This window comes from Psilocybe cubensis, chromosome 3 (genome assembly GCF_017499595.1).
Source record: "Psilocybe cubensis strain MGC-MH-2018 chromosome 3, whole genome shotgun sequence".
Taxonomy (NCBI): Eukaryota; Fungi; Basidiomycota; class Agaricomycetes; order Agaricales; family Agrocybaceae; genus Psilocybe; species Psilocybe cubensis.
This window is the reverse complement of record NC_063001.1, coordinates 876,862-892,337: the sequence shown is the minus strand read 5'-3', so window position 1 is coordinate 892,337 and position 15,476 is coordinate 876,862. Positions and strand designations below refer to the sequence as shown.

The window sequence follows — 15,476 nt, the reverse complement described above, 5'->3', positions numbered from 1 at the left end:
TCGAAGTTATAACGTTATTCGACCGTTGGGACATGACATTATGGGGACACCTGAGATCAGATAGGGGCCTCACAGATGGTTTGTGGGAAACCGGAAGCGGCAAAGACCGCGTTCGTGATCAAGTGGCTGTGTTATGTTAGATCCCCGCCATAGGGGTTTGAAATGAGCAATGCGATCACCCTTGTTTCTCTTCTCCCACAATCAAGGATACCTTAAGAGTACTGATGTCAACCGCTTCAACACCTTCAACACCTGCACCTGTGCGGATACCTCTGGAACTGAAACAAGTAGTGGAAAGCGAAATCAAGTAAAGCCTTCACTGTGCGAAGTTCGGCTGATCATTGCTGACCCATCAATGACGATTGTAATCTACCTTTGCTAGAGAATGGCATTTTCGTATGTACTTTGACTGTTTTATATGAGATATTACCGACATATATGTGCTTTTGCAGATATATATTTCCATCAGAATAATGCAGAAGAAAATGCGGCTGCTCTCAAACTGCGGGACTCTGTTCTCCGTTTGCGCAGAGACGGTGCATTCGTTGCGGTACCACTCTTTCGAGTGAACACGGCGCCTATTGGCCCTCATCCAGTTGGTATGTAACCGAAAGGTTCATGTTTTCTCTAAAATGATTATATTTAACTTAACTTATGATTAGGGTCGTACGAGATCTGGGTCCCTCAGGAAACATTCTCAGCCGTCTTTTCATATTTATGCATGAATCGAGGTAATCTTAGGTACGAGTTCATCTTTAAATCCGAAGAATATATCCATATCAAATTATCGTTCCAGTATTCTTGTCCATCCATTGACCAGAGAGCAGGTACTTTCTATTCTACACTCTTAGAATCTAGATACTAACTTGACCTATTCTTCTAGCGAAAGTCAGCTGAGTTCATATAATATTATTAGTATTACATTGGCTAATGAAAAATTAGGGACCACGACACCCGTGTAGCATGGATTGGACCCTCTTACCCCCTTGATTTGACTGCTTTGCCTTTGAGAAGCGAAGAGATACCGCTCCAATACCCCTCACTAAGTGCGTCATTTGTCAGCATATAGGACAGAGATAACTCAATTCCTTTTGGCAGGACTTGGCTATTCTGCGAAGCCCCAGCTGACACTCGAAATGCGCATGAAACTTGGCGCTAACGTCGAGCATCTTTTGGCGTCCGAGAAGGAAGCCGCACGCGCTCCTCCAAGAGTATGAAGGAGATTTTGATGGGATTGAACAATGGTTGCATGTTGGTACCCGACAGACCCTACTTTCGATCGATTACAAAAATGTAAAATGTAAGGATACCTATTGAACGAAATGCAAAGGAGTGACACTGTAAAAGCTAGTTATTATGAAAATGTCCAATTACGAAGCAGGATTTCATGATTAGAAGTGATAGGAAGATCATGAAGTAAAGTAAAAACTAATAAACCGGTAACAAGGATTAGATTGTCCACAGTCCAGTCCAAAGTTCAACGGAAATGTCCAAGATAGCTGCAAACTAACAGTCAAATTAACAGTGCCAGGAAGACTGCGAGTAAGCTTCAAGGTCAGAATTCAAACAATTAAATCAAGTCAAAGAAACACGAACATCGCGAGGAGAAGGTGCAACAACGCTCTGGTAAGCAGGCTTTCCAAGGCACTCTGCAACAGTTACAAGCCTATACCCAGCTGCCTTCAACTGCTGGATGGCATATGGCAACACCTGGTGTGCCGTGGTTTCTAAAACAAGTTTGGGCGCTTACTCAGCACCGCATCTCACAGGAAGAAAGATGAAAATACCAATTGTCTCGTGATTGAGGGCCAAGATGGTGCTTGGGTGGGCGCTAATTCGGCTGCTGTAGGTGTTCTTAGAAGATTGGACAGAGGCACCGGTGGAGTCTCCGGAGCTGGATGTATTTGTGTTTCGTCAATGTGGCAGCGATGTCAAGGGAAAGCAAAGGAAACGCACTCCAAGTCCCAGATGACAACGCCTTGACCACGGATGCCGGAAGCATCGAGGACCATACTATTGTAGTTTCCATATGCTATTTCCAGATCAGCGGTCAGCGGTGTCGAATCGAGAACAGGATACTCACGAGGACGCATGAACGCTGGGTAAGCGCCAGTTATCCTGACCAGGGCCTCTAAGAAAATTCAAGAACATTTCAAAGTGAAAACTCCAATCGGTACTCACGCTCAACACGCCACATTTCGTCGTGGACTAAGAAAAGCTTAGTCGAGCTAAATCATAAAAGACAGAAACTAAACTGAAGGCTCACTTTGATCCCATGTAAGCGTGTTCAGGTCCTTGTGCGCCCATGTGTGCGAGGCAAGCTGGTGTCCATGGTTGTATGCGTATTTGACGCGGTCCACATTAGCCTGATCGTATATACAGCCCCCTGCACGAGCACATGGAAATCGTAAATAACCCTGACCAACCGTATCCCGTTGCAATTGCTTACAGTTGTTGCCATCTAAAGTAGATCAACCAAAGCGCGAAGTTAATGCCGAGATGGCAAAATGAAAGCATAACAACTTACTGACGAAGAAAGTGCCTTTGGCACCCGCAGCGTCGAGGGCGTTCACAATGTCGTAGCTATGATGTTATCGTCAGAACACGGTCAAGTTCCGGGTACGAAGAAGAATGTCAGTTTACGTGTATGAATACGGCCCGTCATCCTGATGTGAAACGAGTCTTCGTCGTCAGCGACAACCGAATGGAATTACATAGAAAATACGTACAAAAGTTATTGCAACAGTATTGGGTGTGGTGCATTTAGTGTACACAGTCGCTGCACGTCGCTCAAGAGTAGAGTTAGTAGGTAAAGCCTGGGTGCCCAAGAATGCCAGACAGAGCGTGGTGAGGGCAGCAAGTGAGATCATGATTTGTCGCGCGCGTTTGGTGTAATGTCAGATTGGGGGGGGGATGGAGAGTTACTTGAGAGTCAAAATAAAACTGGGAAAAATCCTCACTCCACCTTCACGTCTTTATACGTTTTGTAAAAAGACAGAATCTGGAGGCTCGGTTATTCGGCTCACCGCTCATTGTGGTCTAGCTACATACCCCAGTGGTAGCGATCAGGGCTTGATAGAAGAGTCAGCCAGGATCGGCAGCAAAACATTACGGCTCTACACACCATCCACGCAGATCCATGCCATAACATCCGTGTCTCGAGTAAGTTTCCAACAAGAACGGGGGAGCGCGTCCAATCCGAGCGTGCCCTTCTAGACTCTGTCCTCAACAAGCACCCAGACAGCAATCAGCCAAGAGCATACCAAGAGGTTCATTCGTAAAAACAAATTGCGTGTTATTTTTAGCGCCGACATAGGTCACCTAAAGGCGCGTTAACGGCGCGCGCGCGATACTTGACCCCAGAGAGCGTTCGAGCCGTCCCGGATCTCAGACTCAGAGGATCCGAGAGAGGGCTATACTTCAAGTTCCAGATATTCCAGCGTTCACTGAGCCCAGACGACAATTGAAAGTCAGCGGAAATCTAGCCTTCGACTCTTGATGTACGTGTTGTGACTCTCCCGCTCGGACTCTCCGCAGAGTCGCTGACTCGAGTCGGAGTCGGAGTCTGTGCCTCGTTCTATAGGCTTGGAGCCTTGGACACCCTGAAGACTCAAGACTCATGATCAAGCACCGGGACCGGCCAACAGAGCCCTTCTCTCCCATCCCAATATCTTTGTCAATAAGAGATAACAGTGCTATTGTATTGGCACTTACCAATACCCGCATTCTGATTCCGCATCCCTCTCGTACTTTTACGATTTACATGTCGTTTCCCGATTCCCGATAGTGTCGGTCGCTGGGCAGGCCGCAAAACATATCGTAGCACATTGGTGCAGTGTCATCGCTCTCGAAACTGAGTCAACGGACCATGGCCATGGATCATTGATATCGGGATGTATAGTCAGATATGTATATGGGTGATTAATTTAAATTCAATAGACACATATGCGATAGTAGACTCGTACCATGCTGATACAGGCGCCCGTGCGGAGTCAGAGTGAGAAATACAACGCGATGTCGTCTTGTAATTTGTATATGAAGCACCATTGCGTTGCTCTCGCCTTGCGCATACGTGTGTGCGTCGATTTCGAAATGAATTTATTTCTGAGAAGTTTGGGTATGAAAGGCCATCGCTAGCCACAATTTCTAGTACCATCCATCGCATCTTGACCGCAGCCACCGCATTGTGTTCATTGACTTTTATTTTAGTTGCAGCGCTGTCGAGAACCTCACGTAGATAGACTGTAACGATGACGCTATCTTAAACAAAGAGTAAAATCAGGAACCAAAAAAAATAAGCATGAACGTACCAGCTGAGCTTGATCACCCAGAACGAACACTTTGAGCACTCAGTACTCGCAATTGAATGAATAAATCCAGACGCTGACTCGGATAACAGCAGATGATTGTCATATCTCTATCATATCGCATGATACAAAAATTCCGTCAACTCATTCGGTTAAAGCAAGATCATAATGTACCGCACTCACCACCCTGCCAGACTGCTTTTTTGGGTATCTCGAGACCATCTGGCACTAGTATGCCTATGCAGTAAAGTACCAACATAACACTCATATACTCTTCATGAAGCAGACTGGTCCACTGGATGACGAAGCAAGGTGACCATGCAAGGCTCAGCTGATCCCTTGACAAGTCATCGCCCGTCAAGCAAAAACGATCCCAGACTTTACAGAAAGAAAAAAAAAAGAATGAAAAAATGAAACAAAGACTCAGAAAAGAGCATACGCCGTCAAGGTACAGTACATCACGACCGTGACATCTCCGCCAAAACTTCAAGCCTGCTGCCTTTAATTTCCAACTTCAAAACGTCAAGACACTCGAAACACTGCACAAGATTAGATGCAAAAAGTGAAGATGAAGCAAATGAAGAAGAAGAAAGCAAGTTCTGAGTAGGCCCCAAGAAGCTCCCCCATAAGGTTTGCCTGACACCTCGTCACTTTGCAAATTGACATTTGATGTGTTTAAACTCCGTCTGAAACGCGCCGCGTGCGGCGGCTTCACCTCCAAGTTGACGCCACTTGTGCAAATTAGTCCCGGCCATTTTTCACAATGAAATGGCTAAGAAACATGTCAGGGCCAATGATCTTAAGGTCTCAAAATCTCTCGAGGAAGCTGTTCAGCTTCTAGGGATTATAGGAAAGCCAGATATTTTTTCTATGTACATAGACTCTAATTGGCTTTTACTCTCCATTAGGCTGAAAAGTGTTGCATTAGGAAACTTACGAGGGCACGAAACCGACCGGCGCCTCGTCGCCTCGAGTCGGATTCTTCCAAGATTCTTCTGGATCGTACATGTGCCGTCTGAGCTTAAAATCGGCACGGTGACTAACCGTTACAGTTTGCGCGATAACTTTGAAAATTGAATTTAACAGAGTGTATATGCTGTACTAAGTGCAAAGTGCAAAGTTCAAAGCCAGTAGAGCCAGTGTGCATTCTGGAATTCACGCTTTTGTACAAATATATGAATCTATTATCTCCCTGACCATCGTGATAGTAAGTACTCGCTTTGCACCGCAAATTACGCTATAAGAAAATCTTCCTTTTGGTGTTTGATAATGCGTAATGGCTTTTCCAGGTCCAGAAAAAAAGTAGAAAGGCAAAGGACAAAGACAAAGACAAAGATTAAATTTTAAAGAAAACCGACACTTTTTCTAATTCTCCACTGTCTGGCATTCGGGCCCAGAGTTATAAGGGTTCAACGTTCAACGTTCAGAAGTCATAACCCGTTCAGAGTCGTACTTGACGTAAATGTAGCACAACCGTAAACCCAAAACCAAAATATTAAAAGTTTCTTTAAAAAAAGTCCACAATGCCATTCCATTCCATTTTATTTACTTAATCGTATAAATACACTATACCCACCCCACCCCTTCCCCCTTCCCCATTCCACAATTTTAACAGTCCACAGTCCATCACAACCACATAACCGCGCATTGCAAAAGTAGAACGGGGTTCGAGGTTCGAGAGGAAAGGGGAGAGAAAAGGAGGGTAGAATTCTAATCGATCTAAACACCCAATATACACCTCCTACAACTCCACAAAAGAAGGAGAAGAGAGGACACGAGAAGAGGTGAGAAGAGAAGAGGACAGGATAGAAACATGACGACACAAGGACAAAAGTTAAAGACAAAAGACACAAACAAAAAAAATGAACACAAACAATTTTCGACGAACAATTTTTGAGATAGAAATAAAAAAAGACTCCACGTTTAAATGTTAAATGTTACTGTTAATGTCGTTGACGCTGTTCAGGTTGATGTTTTTGACGCTGTTGACGCTAATGCTGACTCTGTTGACGCTAATGTTGACGCTGTTGACGTTAATGTTCTTGTTCTTGTTGTTGATGCTTCCAATTGTCCAAATTGTGTAATGTCCATACACATACCCATACCCTTCCTTATCCAACCTTATCAATATCCCCCTCCCCCTCCTCCCCCCCTCCTCGTATTTTCAATCTACTCAAACCCTCCTCCACCCCCTCCTATTTTCTTTTCTACTCAACCCTTCAACCTACAACCCCCTCTATTTATTTTTATTCAATCTGTTTGGTTTGTTGTATGTCGACATCTCTCCTCTTTTCCCCTTTCCCCCTCTTCACATTCTCCCTCTTCACCACCCACCACCGCCCCACCCCACCCCACCCCACCCCCGGGCAGGAGGTCGATTTTAGTTTCGGCCGGTCTGCATGCTCTCCTCTCTTCTTTTTCTCTCTTTTTTCCTTTTGTGTACTATTAGGTTTAGGTTTGCATTTATCCCACCACCACCCACCATTATCCACTTTTATCTATTCTATCCATCATCATCATCATACATCTTTGGTATTTTACAATTCATGGTTTTCTCATCCTCCTCATTTTCATCGTCAGCTTCATCATCATTTTGACTCGGCTTGAGCTCGGATATTCGAGAATCGAGAACTCCCTCATCGGAATATACATTCACGTTCACGGTCATGATTATTTTATGTTATATATACGAAGTATTTTACGTTCCAGACTGCATGCGCGTGCGTTGACGAATTCGAATGATGAATGACTATGTGTTTATTGCTGTATAGTGTAAGATGCTTGCAAGAAGTTCAAGTTAGCGTTGTCGGCCTTCGGGATTATCGGGCTTGTCAAAGCCAAATAGAGCCAAGTACGAGAACACAGCATTTTCAGCTGCCCTCGGGCCTCAATGATGAATCGTGTTCGCAACGCAACACGCTACAACTTTTTACTCGGAAATGACTCGGAAGTCACGGTTCAGGGATGCTTGTGCTGGCAAGCGCATATATACAGCTCCACTTGAAGCTTGAAGGCTTGGAGGCTTTCCTGTACTGAACATATACAGCCCTGTGGATCTGGTTCGTATTTGGGATTTGATATCGAAGTCGGACGCGGATTCGAAATAACGCGTACCGGTACGTACCTTTTATTACGACCGGGTAAATTTTATTGTCATCATCGTCATCGACATCGACAATCGATTTATTATCTTATCTCGTTTTCGTTCTCGTTCTCGGACTTTCTTGTTTTTGTTCGTCATCGATCTTTGACTTTTTACGACGATACGACGATTTGATTTGCTCAGTGCTCGCGCTCACACTCAGTACTCAGTGCTGATTCTATTTCCTTTCCTTTGCTTTAGCTTTAGCTTTTTGCTTTTTCTTTTGCTTTAGCGTCGCGATTTTTGAGGAGCTTGATTACCACTCCCCTGGCGCCGCTACCACACTCCACCAGTACCACACCACGCATCCATCGCAAAGGGCATTGACGCTACCGCACTACCACAATCGCACCCCCGACATCACACATCGCCTTTCCTTGACTTTGACATCGTAATCACACAACCATAACCATATAGCATAATACCAACGATATGGATTCACCACACACACCGTCACCATCGACACCAGCGACCCCCGCGCCTGCCCCTTCCACCACCCCCTCCCCGGCGCCTACCCTCCCGCGGAACGGCGTGCCCCCGCAGACGATCGTGATTAAGCTTGGTGAGTGCTTATAGACGCGTTGATTCATCCCTCCTCCCTCCTTCTCGTCCCCCTCGCCCCCTCGTCCTCCTGCGCACACCCACTCATCCTCCTCCTCCTCCTCACCACCACCTCCACCCCCCATCCCCTCCTCCACACTGTTCCATACATAACTCACCCCATCCATACTCACCCACCCCACCAACAGGCACATCCTCAATAGTACACGAAACAACCCACCAACCCCTCCTCTCCAAACTATCCGCCATCGTCGAAGTCGTCGTCGATCTCAAACGGCACGGGCATCGCGTTGTGTTAGTTAGCTCGGGTGCGATTGGGGTGGGGATGAGGAGGATGAGGATGGAGAGGAGGCCGGGGAGTCTTGTTGGGAAACAGGTGCGTTTCTGTTTCTCTGTGTATATCTCCGTGTACGAAAGGAAGTGTGAAGTGTGAACGCTGACGCTGACGCTTTCCCCTCCTTTTTTATTACTTTGATTTGGACTTGGGCAGGCACTAGCAGCCATCGGCCAAGGCAGACTTATAGCATTATGGGATAACCTGTTCAGCCAGCTCGAACAGCCTATTGCGCAGATTTTGTTGACGAGGGGGGATATTTCTGATGTGAGTTCTTTTGGTTTTTTTTGGTCTTATTCTTGTCTGGCTCTTTTTTCGTGCTCTTTGCGTTTTACGCGTCGTATCGATATATCTCTGCCCATTCTTATTTTCCTATCTCTATTAACGTTTACCGATACTCACTCCAATTTACTCTCTTTTACATCTAGCGAACGCGGTATTTGAACGCTGTGAACACGCTCAATGAGCTGTTAAGTATGGGCGTGGTGCCGATTGTGAATGAGAATGATACGGTTTCTGTTAGTGTGCGTATATTCCTTGTCCTTTTCTTTCTTTGTTCTTTACATCAAGCTAACTCGTATGTCACACAAATGCGAATGCAAATCCACATCCAAACCAACAGGAAATCAAATTTGGGGACAACGATACCCTATCCGCTATAACCTCCTCCATGATCCACGCGGACTATCTCTTCTTACTGACGGACGTGGACGGGCTGTATACGGCGAACCCGAGGAAGGAGCCCGGTGCGAGGATGATTGAGGTCGTTGAGAGTGTTGCTGGGATTAGGCGGGAAGGTGTGTTGTGGTTTCTTTTTTTATTTCATTTATTTTTTTTAAATTTTATTCTTTGGATGCAGTCAGTACGAATACGCTAGGGTCAAGTCTTGGTACGGGTGGTATGGAAACAAAATTGATCGCAGCGGAAATAGCAACTGCAGCGGGAGTAACAACAGTAATCACAACAAGCCAATCCCCACAAAACGTATTCAAAATCATAGACCGCGTCCTCCCGCGCCCACCACACACACTCTTCCTCGCTTCGCCTACACCGCTGCGCGATTTGAAAGCGTGGACGAGAAATACGCTGAATCCGTCGGGGAGTGTGGTGGTTGATGGGGGTGCGTATGGGGTGTTGGCGAAGAGGGAGAGTGGGGGGCGGTTGTTGGCGGTTGGGGTGCTGGGTGTGGTTGGGGTGTTTGCGGCGGGGCAGGCTGTTAGGGTTGTTGTTTTGGCGGGGGGGAGGGGGGAAGAGGAGGGGGAGGGAGAGGAGAAGGAAATCTGCGAGAGTGATGTCATTGAAGTTGGTCGTGGACTCGCGAATTACAATTCTGCGCAGATTATGGCTGTTAAAGGGTTGAATAGGTTAGTCTCTGTCATTGCGCATTGTGTTATGGGATGGATTGCTGATGTGTTTTTTGGATGACTTTTAGTGCGCTTCTGCCTCGCGTTTTGGGATATGCGGATTCGGAGTATGTCGTTGAGAATATTACGATTCGGTCGGGGGTTGGTGTTTGAGTTTGCAGTTTTGTGCATTGTTACGCTATTTTTTTTGTTAATGGATTTGTGCTGGTGCATGGATTGATTGCGATTGAGAATCAGATCGCTCAATGGAAGGGTGCGAACACCGATCGCCGACTACTTATGTACGTGCGTATGCAGTTTCTTACGTTCAGCCGACCCCATGCATATGGAATCTGTCGTTAATATTGAATATGAATCGTTACGTCTCCGACTGGGTCTCTTGCTTACACTCTGATTGATTGATTAATACCAATAGGCCCCCGTTACCTCTGCAGCCAATAGCAGCCCCGCCGTATTGGCTCGCGGGAGGGGAATGCAGTCACTGTGGCTGTGCGTAATGTTTGCGGAGCAGTGTAGAGCCAAATAAATGTGATTCTTGTGATAATTTTCCATTTAGCCGATCGGATTTTTCCCCTCTTCTCCTCTTCTTCTCTCTGTACTTGCACCCACCCATTTGTTTCTTTTATTTCTTGATCTATGCAATAGTTTATATCCTCTCATCTTTTTTATTGTCGTCTATCAAAGTTGTCTCTGTCTGTTCTGCCATGTATCACAACAACTCTATCAGGATTCTTGCAGGTATGTTTTGTGTTGGGGTACAGCGAGACCAGCCCCTGATTCCACACACAGGGAATAGCCACCCCGAGCTCGCCCAAGCTGTGGCCGAGCGGTGAGCCCGTCTCCACGAGTCGCGCATCCCTCCATAACCCAACCCAACAGGCTCAACGTGCCCCTGGTCCCCGTCACCGTCAAAAAATTCTCCAACGGCGAAATCAACGTCAAAATCTCCGAGTCCGTGCGCGACGAAGACGTCTTCATCATCCAGTCCGGATGCGACGACGTCAACGACAATTTCATGGAACTCCTCATTCTGATCTCAGCGTGCAAGACGGCGTCGGCGAGGCGGATTACGGCTGTTATCCCTTGTTTCCCGTATGCGCGGATGGATAAGAAGGATAAGAGTCGGGCGCCGATTACGGCGAAGCTTGTGGCGAATATGTTGGTTGTGGCGGGGTGTGATCATGTTATTACGATGGATCTGCATGCAAGTCAGATTCAGGGGTTTTTTGATATTCCGGTGGATAATTTGTGGTCGGAGCCGTTGATGGTTGGGTATATCAAGAGGGAGATTGCGGGGTGGAGGGATGGGATTATTGTCAGTCCTGATGCGGGCGGTGCGAAACGGTGCGTGGGGTCTTTTCTATTGCGTTCTGGACCCAGATCTCGTACGACCCTAATCGTAAGTTAAGTTCAATATAATCATTTTATGAGCCTTTCGGTTACATACCAACTGGATGAGGGCCACGGTGAAGTTGGAGTCTGATTTTGTCTTGATGACTCTCGCTTGTGTGTTTTTCTGGTGAGTTTTCGCTCGGTAAAATGTCGAGATCTATTAATAGCCCAAAAAAAGAGCGTAGTCCATGCATCGCAACACCTTCAATTTATCGTACTAGCAGAGGTTAGCCCCGCCCGAAGGCCAGAATGGGGCGTAACCGGTCTATCTACAGGGAAATCACTCACCGGGTCTCAGTCTCATATCTAGAAATTCAAGTCAGCACAAGGTGGAATCACTTACTCGCAAGTCGCGTCACGGGACAAACGTCCTTCTTGCCACACAACCACAACGACGGGTCGCAAACTTGAACGGCGGGACGGGATGGCGACACGTCATACGTGTTCTTCATAGGTGCGTAACTTCATTCCACCGGGTTGACTGTTCATCGAACGCCAATAAGTCGTGTCAGAGGGTTTAAGGCGCCCGGATGAAGAGTGGGGAAGTCCTGGTTGGCGGGTAGCAATACGTTGGGTTGGGACATAGAACAAAGAGTGCGCGGGTCTACTTCCTCGATGCAGTGATGGGTTGGGACAAGACAATCGGATGAAGAGTGGGGTGAGTCCTGCTTGCCGGATGAGTGCACTGGGTCAAAGCTCCCCGGACAACAATGTGTCGTGTTTGCCAGATTCCAACACATCATGTCAGAGAATAGTCGGGGTCATTCGGGGGTTCTGGTTGAGGAGTAGGGTGTATCCAGTTCGGCGGACAGCAATACATCTCGCCGGACGACGATAGGTTGGGTGGGTGCATAGTACTGCCTCCAAAGAGGCTGGACGACGTTGGTGCATAAATGAACTTGGGATGAAGGAGGAGATGCGTCTCGCCGGACGGCAATACGTGGCGTCGGCGCATAGCTGGGCTCCTACAAGACTTCTGCATGAGAAATGGTGTCGTTCCTGCTCTCCGGAAGACAAGATATCGTGTTGGGACAAGCAAGGGGAGTGTCCTGCTCACCGGACGGCGATACATGGCGTCGGGGCATATTTGGACAAGGAGTGGGGTGGTTCCTCCTCGCCGGAAGACGATATATCATGTTGGGACAAGCAAGGGGAGGGTCCAGTTCTCCGGGCGGCGATATATAGCGTCGGGGCATAACTGGATAAGGAGTGGGGTAGATCCTGTTCGCCGGAAGACGATATATCGCGTTGGGGCATACATTTCGTTGCACAGAGTTGGGACAAGCAAGATGGAGGGTCCAGCTCGCCGGACAACGATACATAGCGTCGGGGCATAATTTGGTGGTGCACGAGTTTGGGATGAGGAGTTTAGCTCGCTGGACAACGATATGTTGCCTCAGAGCGCATCGGGGCATGCTGGCACTAACGATTTGGAGTCGCGGGAAAGAAATACATCGCATCAGAGCAATCTGGGTTACGAAAAACAGTTAGACGCGTGTCTAGCACTCTGAACAGCAAGACACTTACCCATATCACAGCCCTCTATTGTCAGATGCAAAGATCGACGCGTAGCTTCGAGATGCAACTAATACAAAGTCAGTACATGTTCTCAACACTACATATAAAGTCTCATACCTCTTGGTTCCCGTGCATTCCTTCACGAGCATTCGCTGGACGTCCAAATCTCCACTTTGATTCTGCATGCATTGTCAGTACTACATGAGTCTTCGAAACATATAAAACTTACAAGGTTAAACACAGAACATGTCCAAGAGACCAGAGTCTATACCGGAGCATGGCATAGGAAGAACACAACACCAAGGAAGGTGCACGACGAGGAAGGTGCACGATGAGGAAGGTGCACGACGAGGAAGGTGCACGATGAGGATAGTGCACGACGAGGAGGGTGCACGACAAGGAGGGTGCACGATGAGGATGGTGCACGACGAGGAGGGTGCATGACAAGGCGGGTGCACGACGAGGGAGGCAACGACGAGGATGGGTGCGCGTCGACGAAAAACACGTCCAGCATTAGGGCATAATGCACGGCTGGGGTTCATGAAATTCCAGTCGCTCTTTATACTCTTTTTTTCCAAGTTTTCAAGGTCACGTTGTATTTTCGCTGGCACATCACCTCATTCTGTAGCTTCATCAATTAGACTAGTCTTCGCTTCACTCCAACTTCGTTTACGAAGTGTAAAATTTATTTTATGGAATGCCATAATTTGACTCTTAGGAGTCCGTGAATATGAGTGATTCCGCTTCCCTTTTTGCTCTTCAACTTGAATTCTAAGGCTCTACAGAACATCCTGCTGCAAATATCCGAAATCCATTCATATTCAAAACATTATCGTGGCGTTTCTCGTTGTAATGCACCGGAACATCCGCCTTCCGTCCTCGTAAACTCGTGTCATTGTGCTAGACCCGGCCACTTTTGTGTAGAAGCCCGTAGCTTTGTTGAACGTTGCTTCACAACGTTACGTGCGTTCGCGTCCAAAATAACGTCCTGCACCGCTGGCACAACACGCGTACCCAGCATGCAGGTATTCTGAATTCGACGCGACGCGTCTCATCCTCCACGCCAGCGGGCAAAAGACCCTGAACGCGAACGCCCCTAAACGCGTATTGGCTCCAAAAATAACAAAGTCACTTGAACTCGACGCGACGCGTCGAACGCGTGTCAGGGCAGAGCTGAGCTGTTTAATATAATGACGCACATTATCGTAACAAGCAATAAGCGCCGCTGCTTCCTTTGAAACCCGCTTTTGGAATAGTCGCGCTAGCGCCCGATCTGCGTCATCGGGATTCCGGATTCACGATCCTCGATTCAAGCCTAAATTTAAATCTGGGCTGAACAACATCCAGGCCCACATTTACATAAGTGTTTGCTGGAGAGCTTTCTACTACGTTTGAAGGTCAGTTTTGTTGTAGCGATTGTATTTGAAGGTGTTTTCATGGGAGTTAAATATAACTATGGCTTGTTTTCAATGTAAATATATCAAAATCTTGAGGTATACTCTACAGAAATTGTTTGTGTGCATACCGGAAAGTCAGGTTGCATCCGTATACTCACTGACTATCTGTAACCCTGTATAGGTTTGATATACGCGATCAGATACACATTCGTTATGCCCTGCGGCCGAAAATCCGTCTCGGAAACGGATACTTAAATAACTCGTGCAGGGGTTCCTTGAGCCCCTGTTCCGCTCTTGAACGCAAATTTCAAGTCTAACTGGAGTCTATGACAGGTTTCTAGCCCAATGAGGCTAGCGCCTCGGCTGCTCGGAGCCATCGCAATGTTCAGCGACCAGTATCGAGACTCTGAAGTTTTGGTGGATTGAGCAAAACACAATGACGTGGCAGTCAAATTCACGGTAGTTTGACCTCCATAAGGCGTCTGTGAGTTGAATAGTGTACCATAGAGTGCGAATAAAAGACAATATGATAAAATGCACTTGTAACTAATAGAATAAATTGAAATCTCTTGTGAATTTTCATGTACTCGTCCTAAAATCGACTGCACGCAATTTCATCCGCAAAGCATAGATTACAACAAGCTCACAGGCAGGGTATGGTGTACCAGTACTGATATATTACCTAGAATAGTCTGAAATCACTCACAGGAAGCAATGACATTTGTTTGACATACAAACCAATGACATTCTCCTCCTCCCCCGATACGTCAATTTACGTCGTTTCAGTCGTTTCCATTCTATCTGGACCTTAATATAGACTGGACTAGCACTCTTCGGCTCGCGAATGACGTTGTGACTCGGTGCTCCAGAGTCCAGAAGAACGGACTTGATTGGATACGGTACGGGATTGTAATAACGACGTGGCGAGCGTACCGCGGCCGTTTTCTGCGTTAACGTTGTATGAGGTGGCTTGACGGATGCCTATAGGTGTTGTAATGCGTGTTTGGAGAGATGCTGCGGCGCGGGGCAAGGATAATTTGGCAATTTGTACATGTTCGCGTCAAGCCGTGAAATCGTGTAAATTGTGCATTTCCACCGTCCAAAGAATTCTAGGGGCCTTTTTGAGAGCCGGGGGGCTAGAATAGTATGCAGTGTAGTAGATGAGCAGCGAGATTTGAGTCCTGGGGTGTTGAGAAAAGTTGGACATTTCAAAAAGTGTTAAGCGCCCGAATAGACATCAGATTGAATTGCGTGAATTCAGCCATTCAAAAGGTATTCCTCAAGTATCCCTGTATATCAGTTAATACTACTATACACCACGCAACTCAGATCGTGAACCCCAAGTCAACAATCCCAAAAATTCAACAAAATTTTCAACTCACGTACATACCAACATCCTCCCCCTCCCCCGATTCGCGAATACAGCCCATTTCCAACGACTCCCCTTCTTCCTGGTCTTTT

At 46.9% G+C, this 15,476-nt stretch overlaps 3 protein-coding genes across 3 annotated transcripts; 2 read left to right on the top strand and 1 right to left on the bottom strand.

Annotated features, from left to right (window-relative positions):
• Positions 1-224: 224 nt before the first annotated feature.
• JR316_0003071 (DOPA 4,5-dioxygenase) lies at positions 225-1,217 on the top strand (the record flags this gene model as incomplete). Its single annotated transcript, XM_047888852.1, has 8 exons — positions 225-307; positions 383-396; positions 453-599; positions 663-741; positions 797-827; positions 884-897; positions 943-1,046; positions 1,099-1,217. 8 exons carry the CDS (start codon positions 225-227, stop codon positions 1,215-1,217), a joined length of 591 nt encoding a protein of 196 aa, XP_047751226.1.
• Positions 1,218-1,575: 358 nt separating this feature from the next.
• On the bottom strand, positions 1,576-2,870 carry JR316_0003070 (putative peptidoglycan-N-acetylglucosamine deacetylase; the record flags this gene model as incomplete). The annotated part of the gene is made up of 9 exons (XM_047888851.1): positions 1,576-1,727; positions 1,788-1,894; positions 1,957-2,131; positions 2,182-2,208; positions 2,267-2,386; positions 2,450-2,461; positions 2,528-2,583; positions 2,644-2,666; positions 2,730-2,870. The coding sequence occupies 9 exons, from the start codon at positions 2,868-2,870 to the stop codon at positions 1,576-1,578; spliced, it is 813 nt and encodes a 270-aa protein (XP_047751225.1).
• Positions 2,871-7,881: 5,011 nt separating this feature from the next.
• JR316_0003069 (putative glutamate 5-kinase) lies at positions 7,882-11,360 on the top strand (the record flags this gene model as incomplete). Its single annotated transcript, XM_047888850.1, has 13 exons — positions 7,882-8,011; positions 8,199-8,386; positions 8,501-8,611; positions 8,773-8,868; positions 8,967-9,141; positions 9,204-9,708; positions 9,777-9,815; positions 9,870-9,993; positions 10,124-10,197; positions 10,436-10,446; positions 10,498-10,537; positions 10,588-11,107; positions 11,322-11,360. The coding sequence occupies 13 exons, from the start codon at positions 7,882-7,884 to the stop codon at positions 11,358-11,360; spliced, it is 2,052 nt and encodes a 683-aa protein (XP_047751224.1).
• Between the last annotated feature and the right edge of the window lie 4,116 nt (positions 11,361-15,476).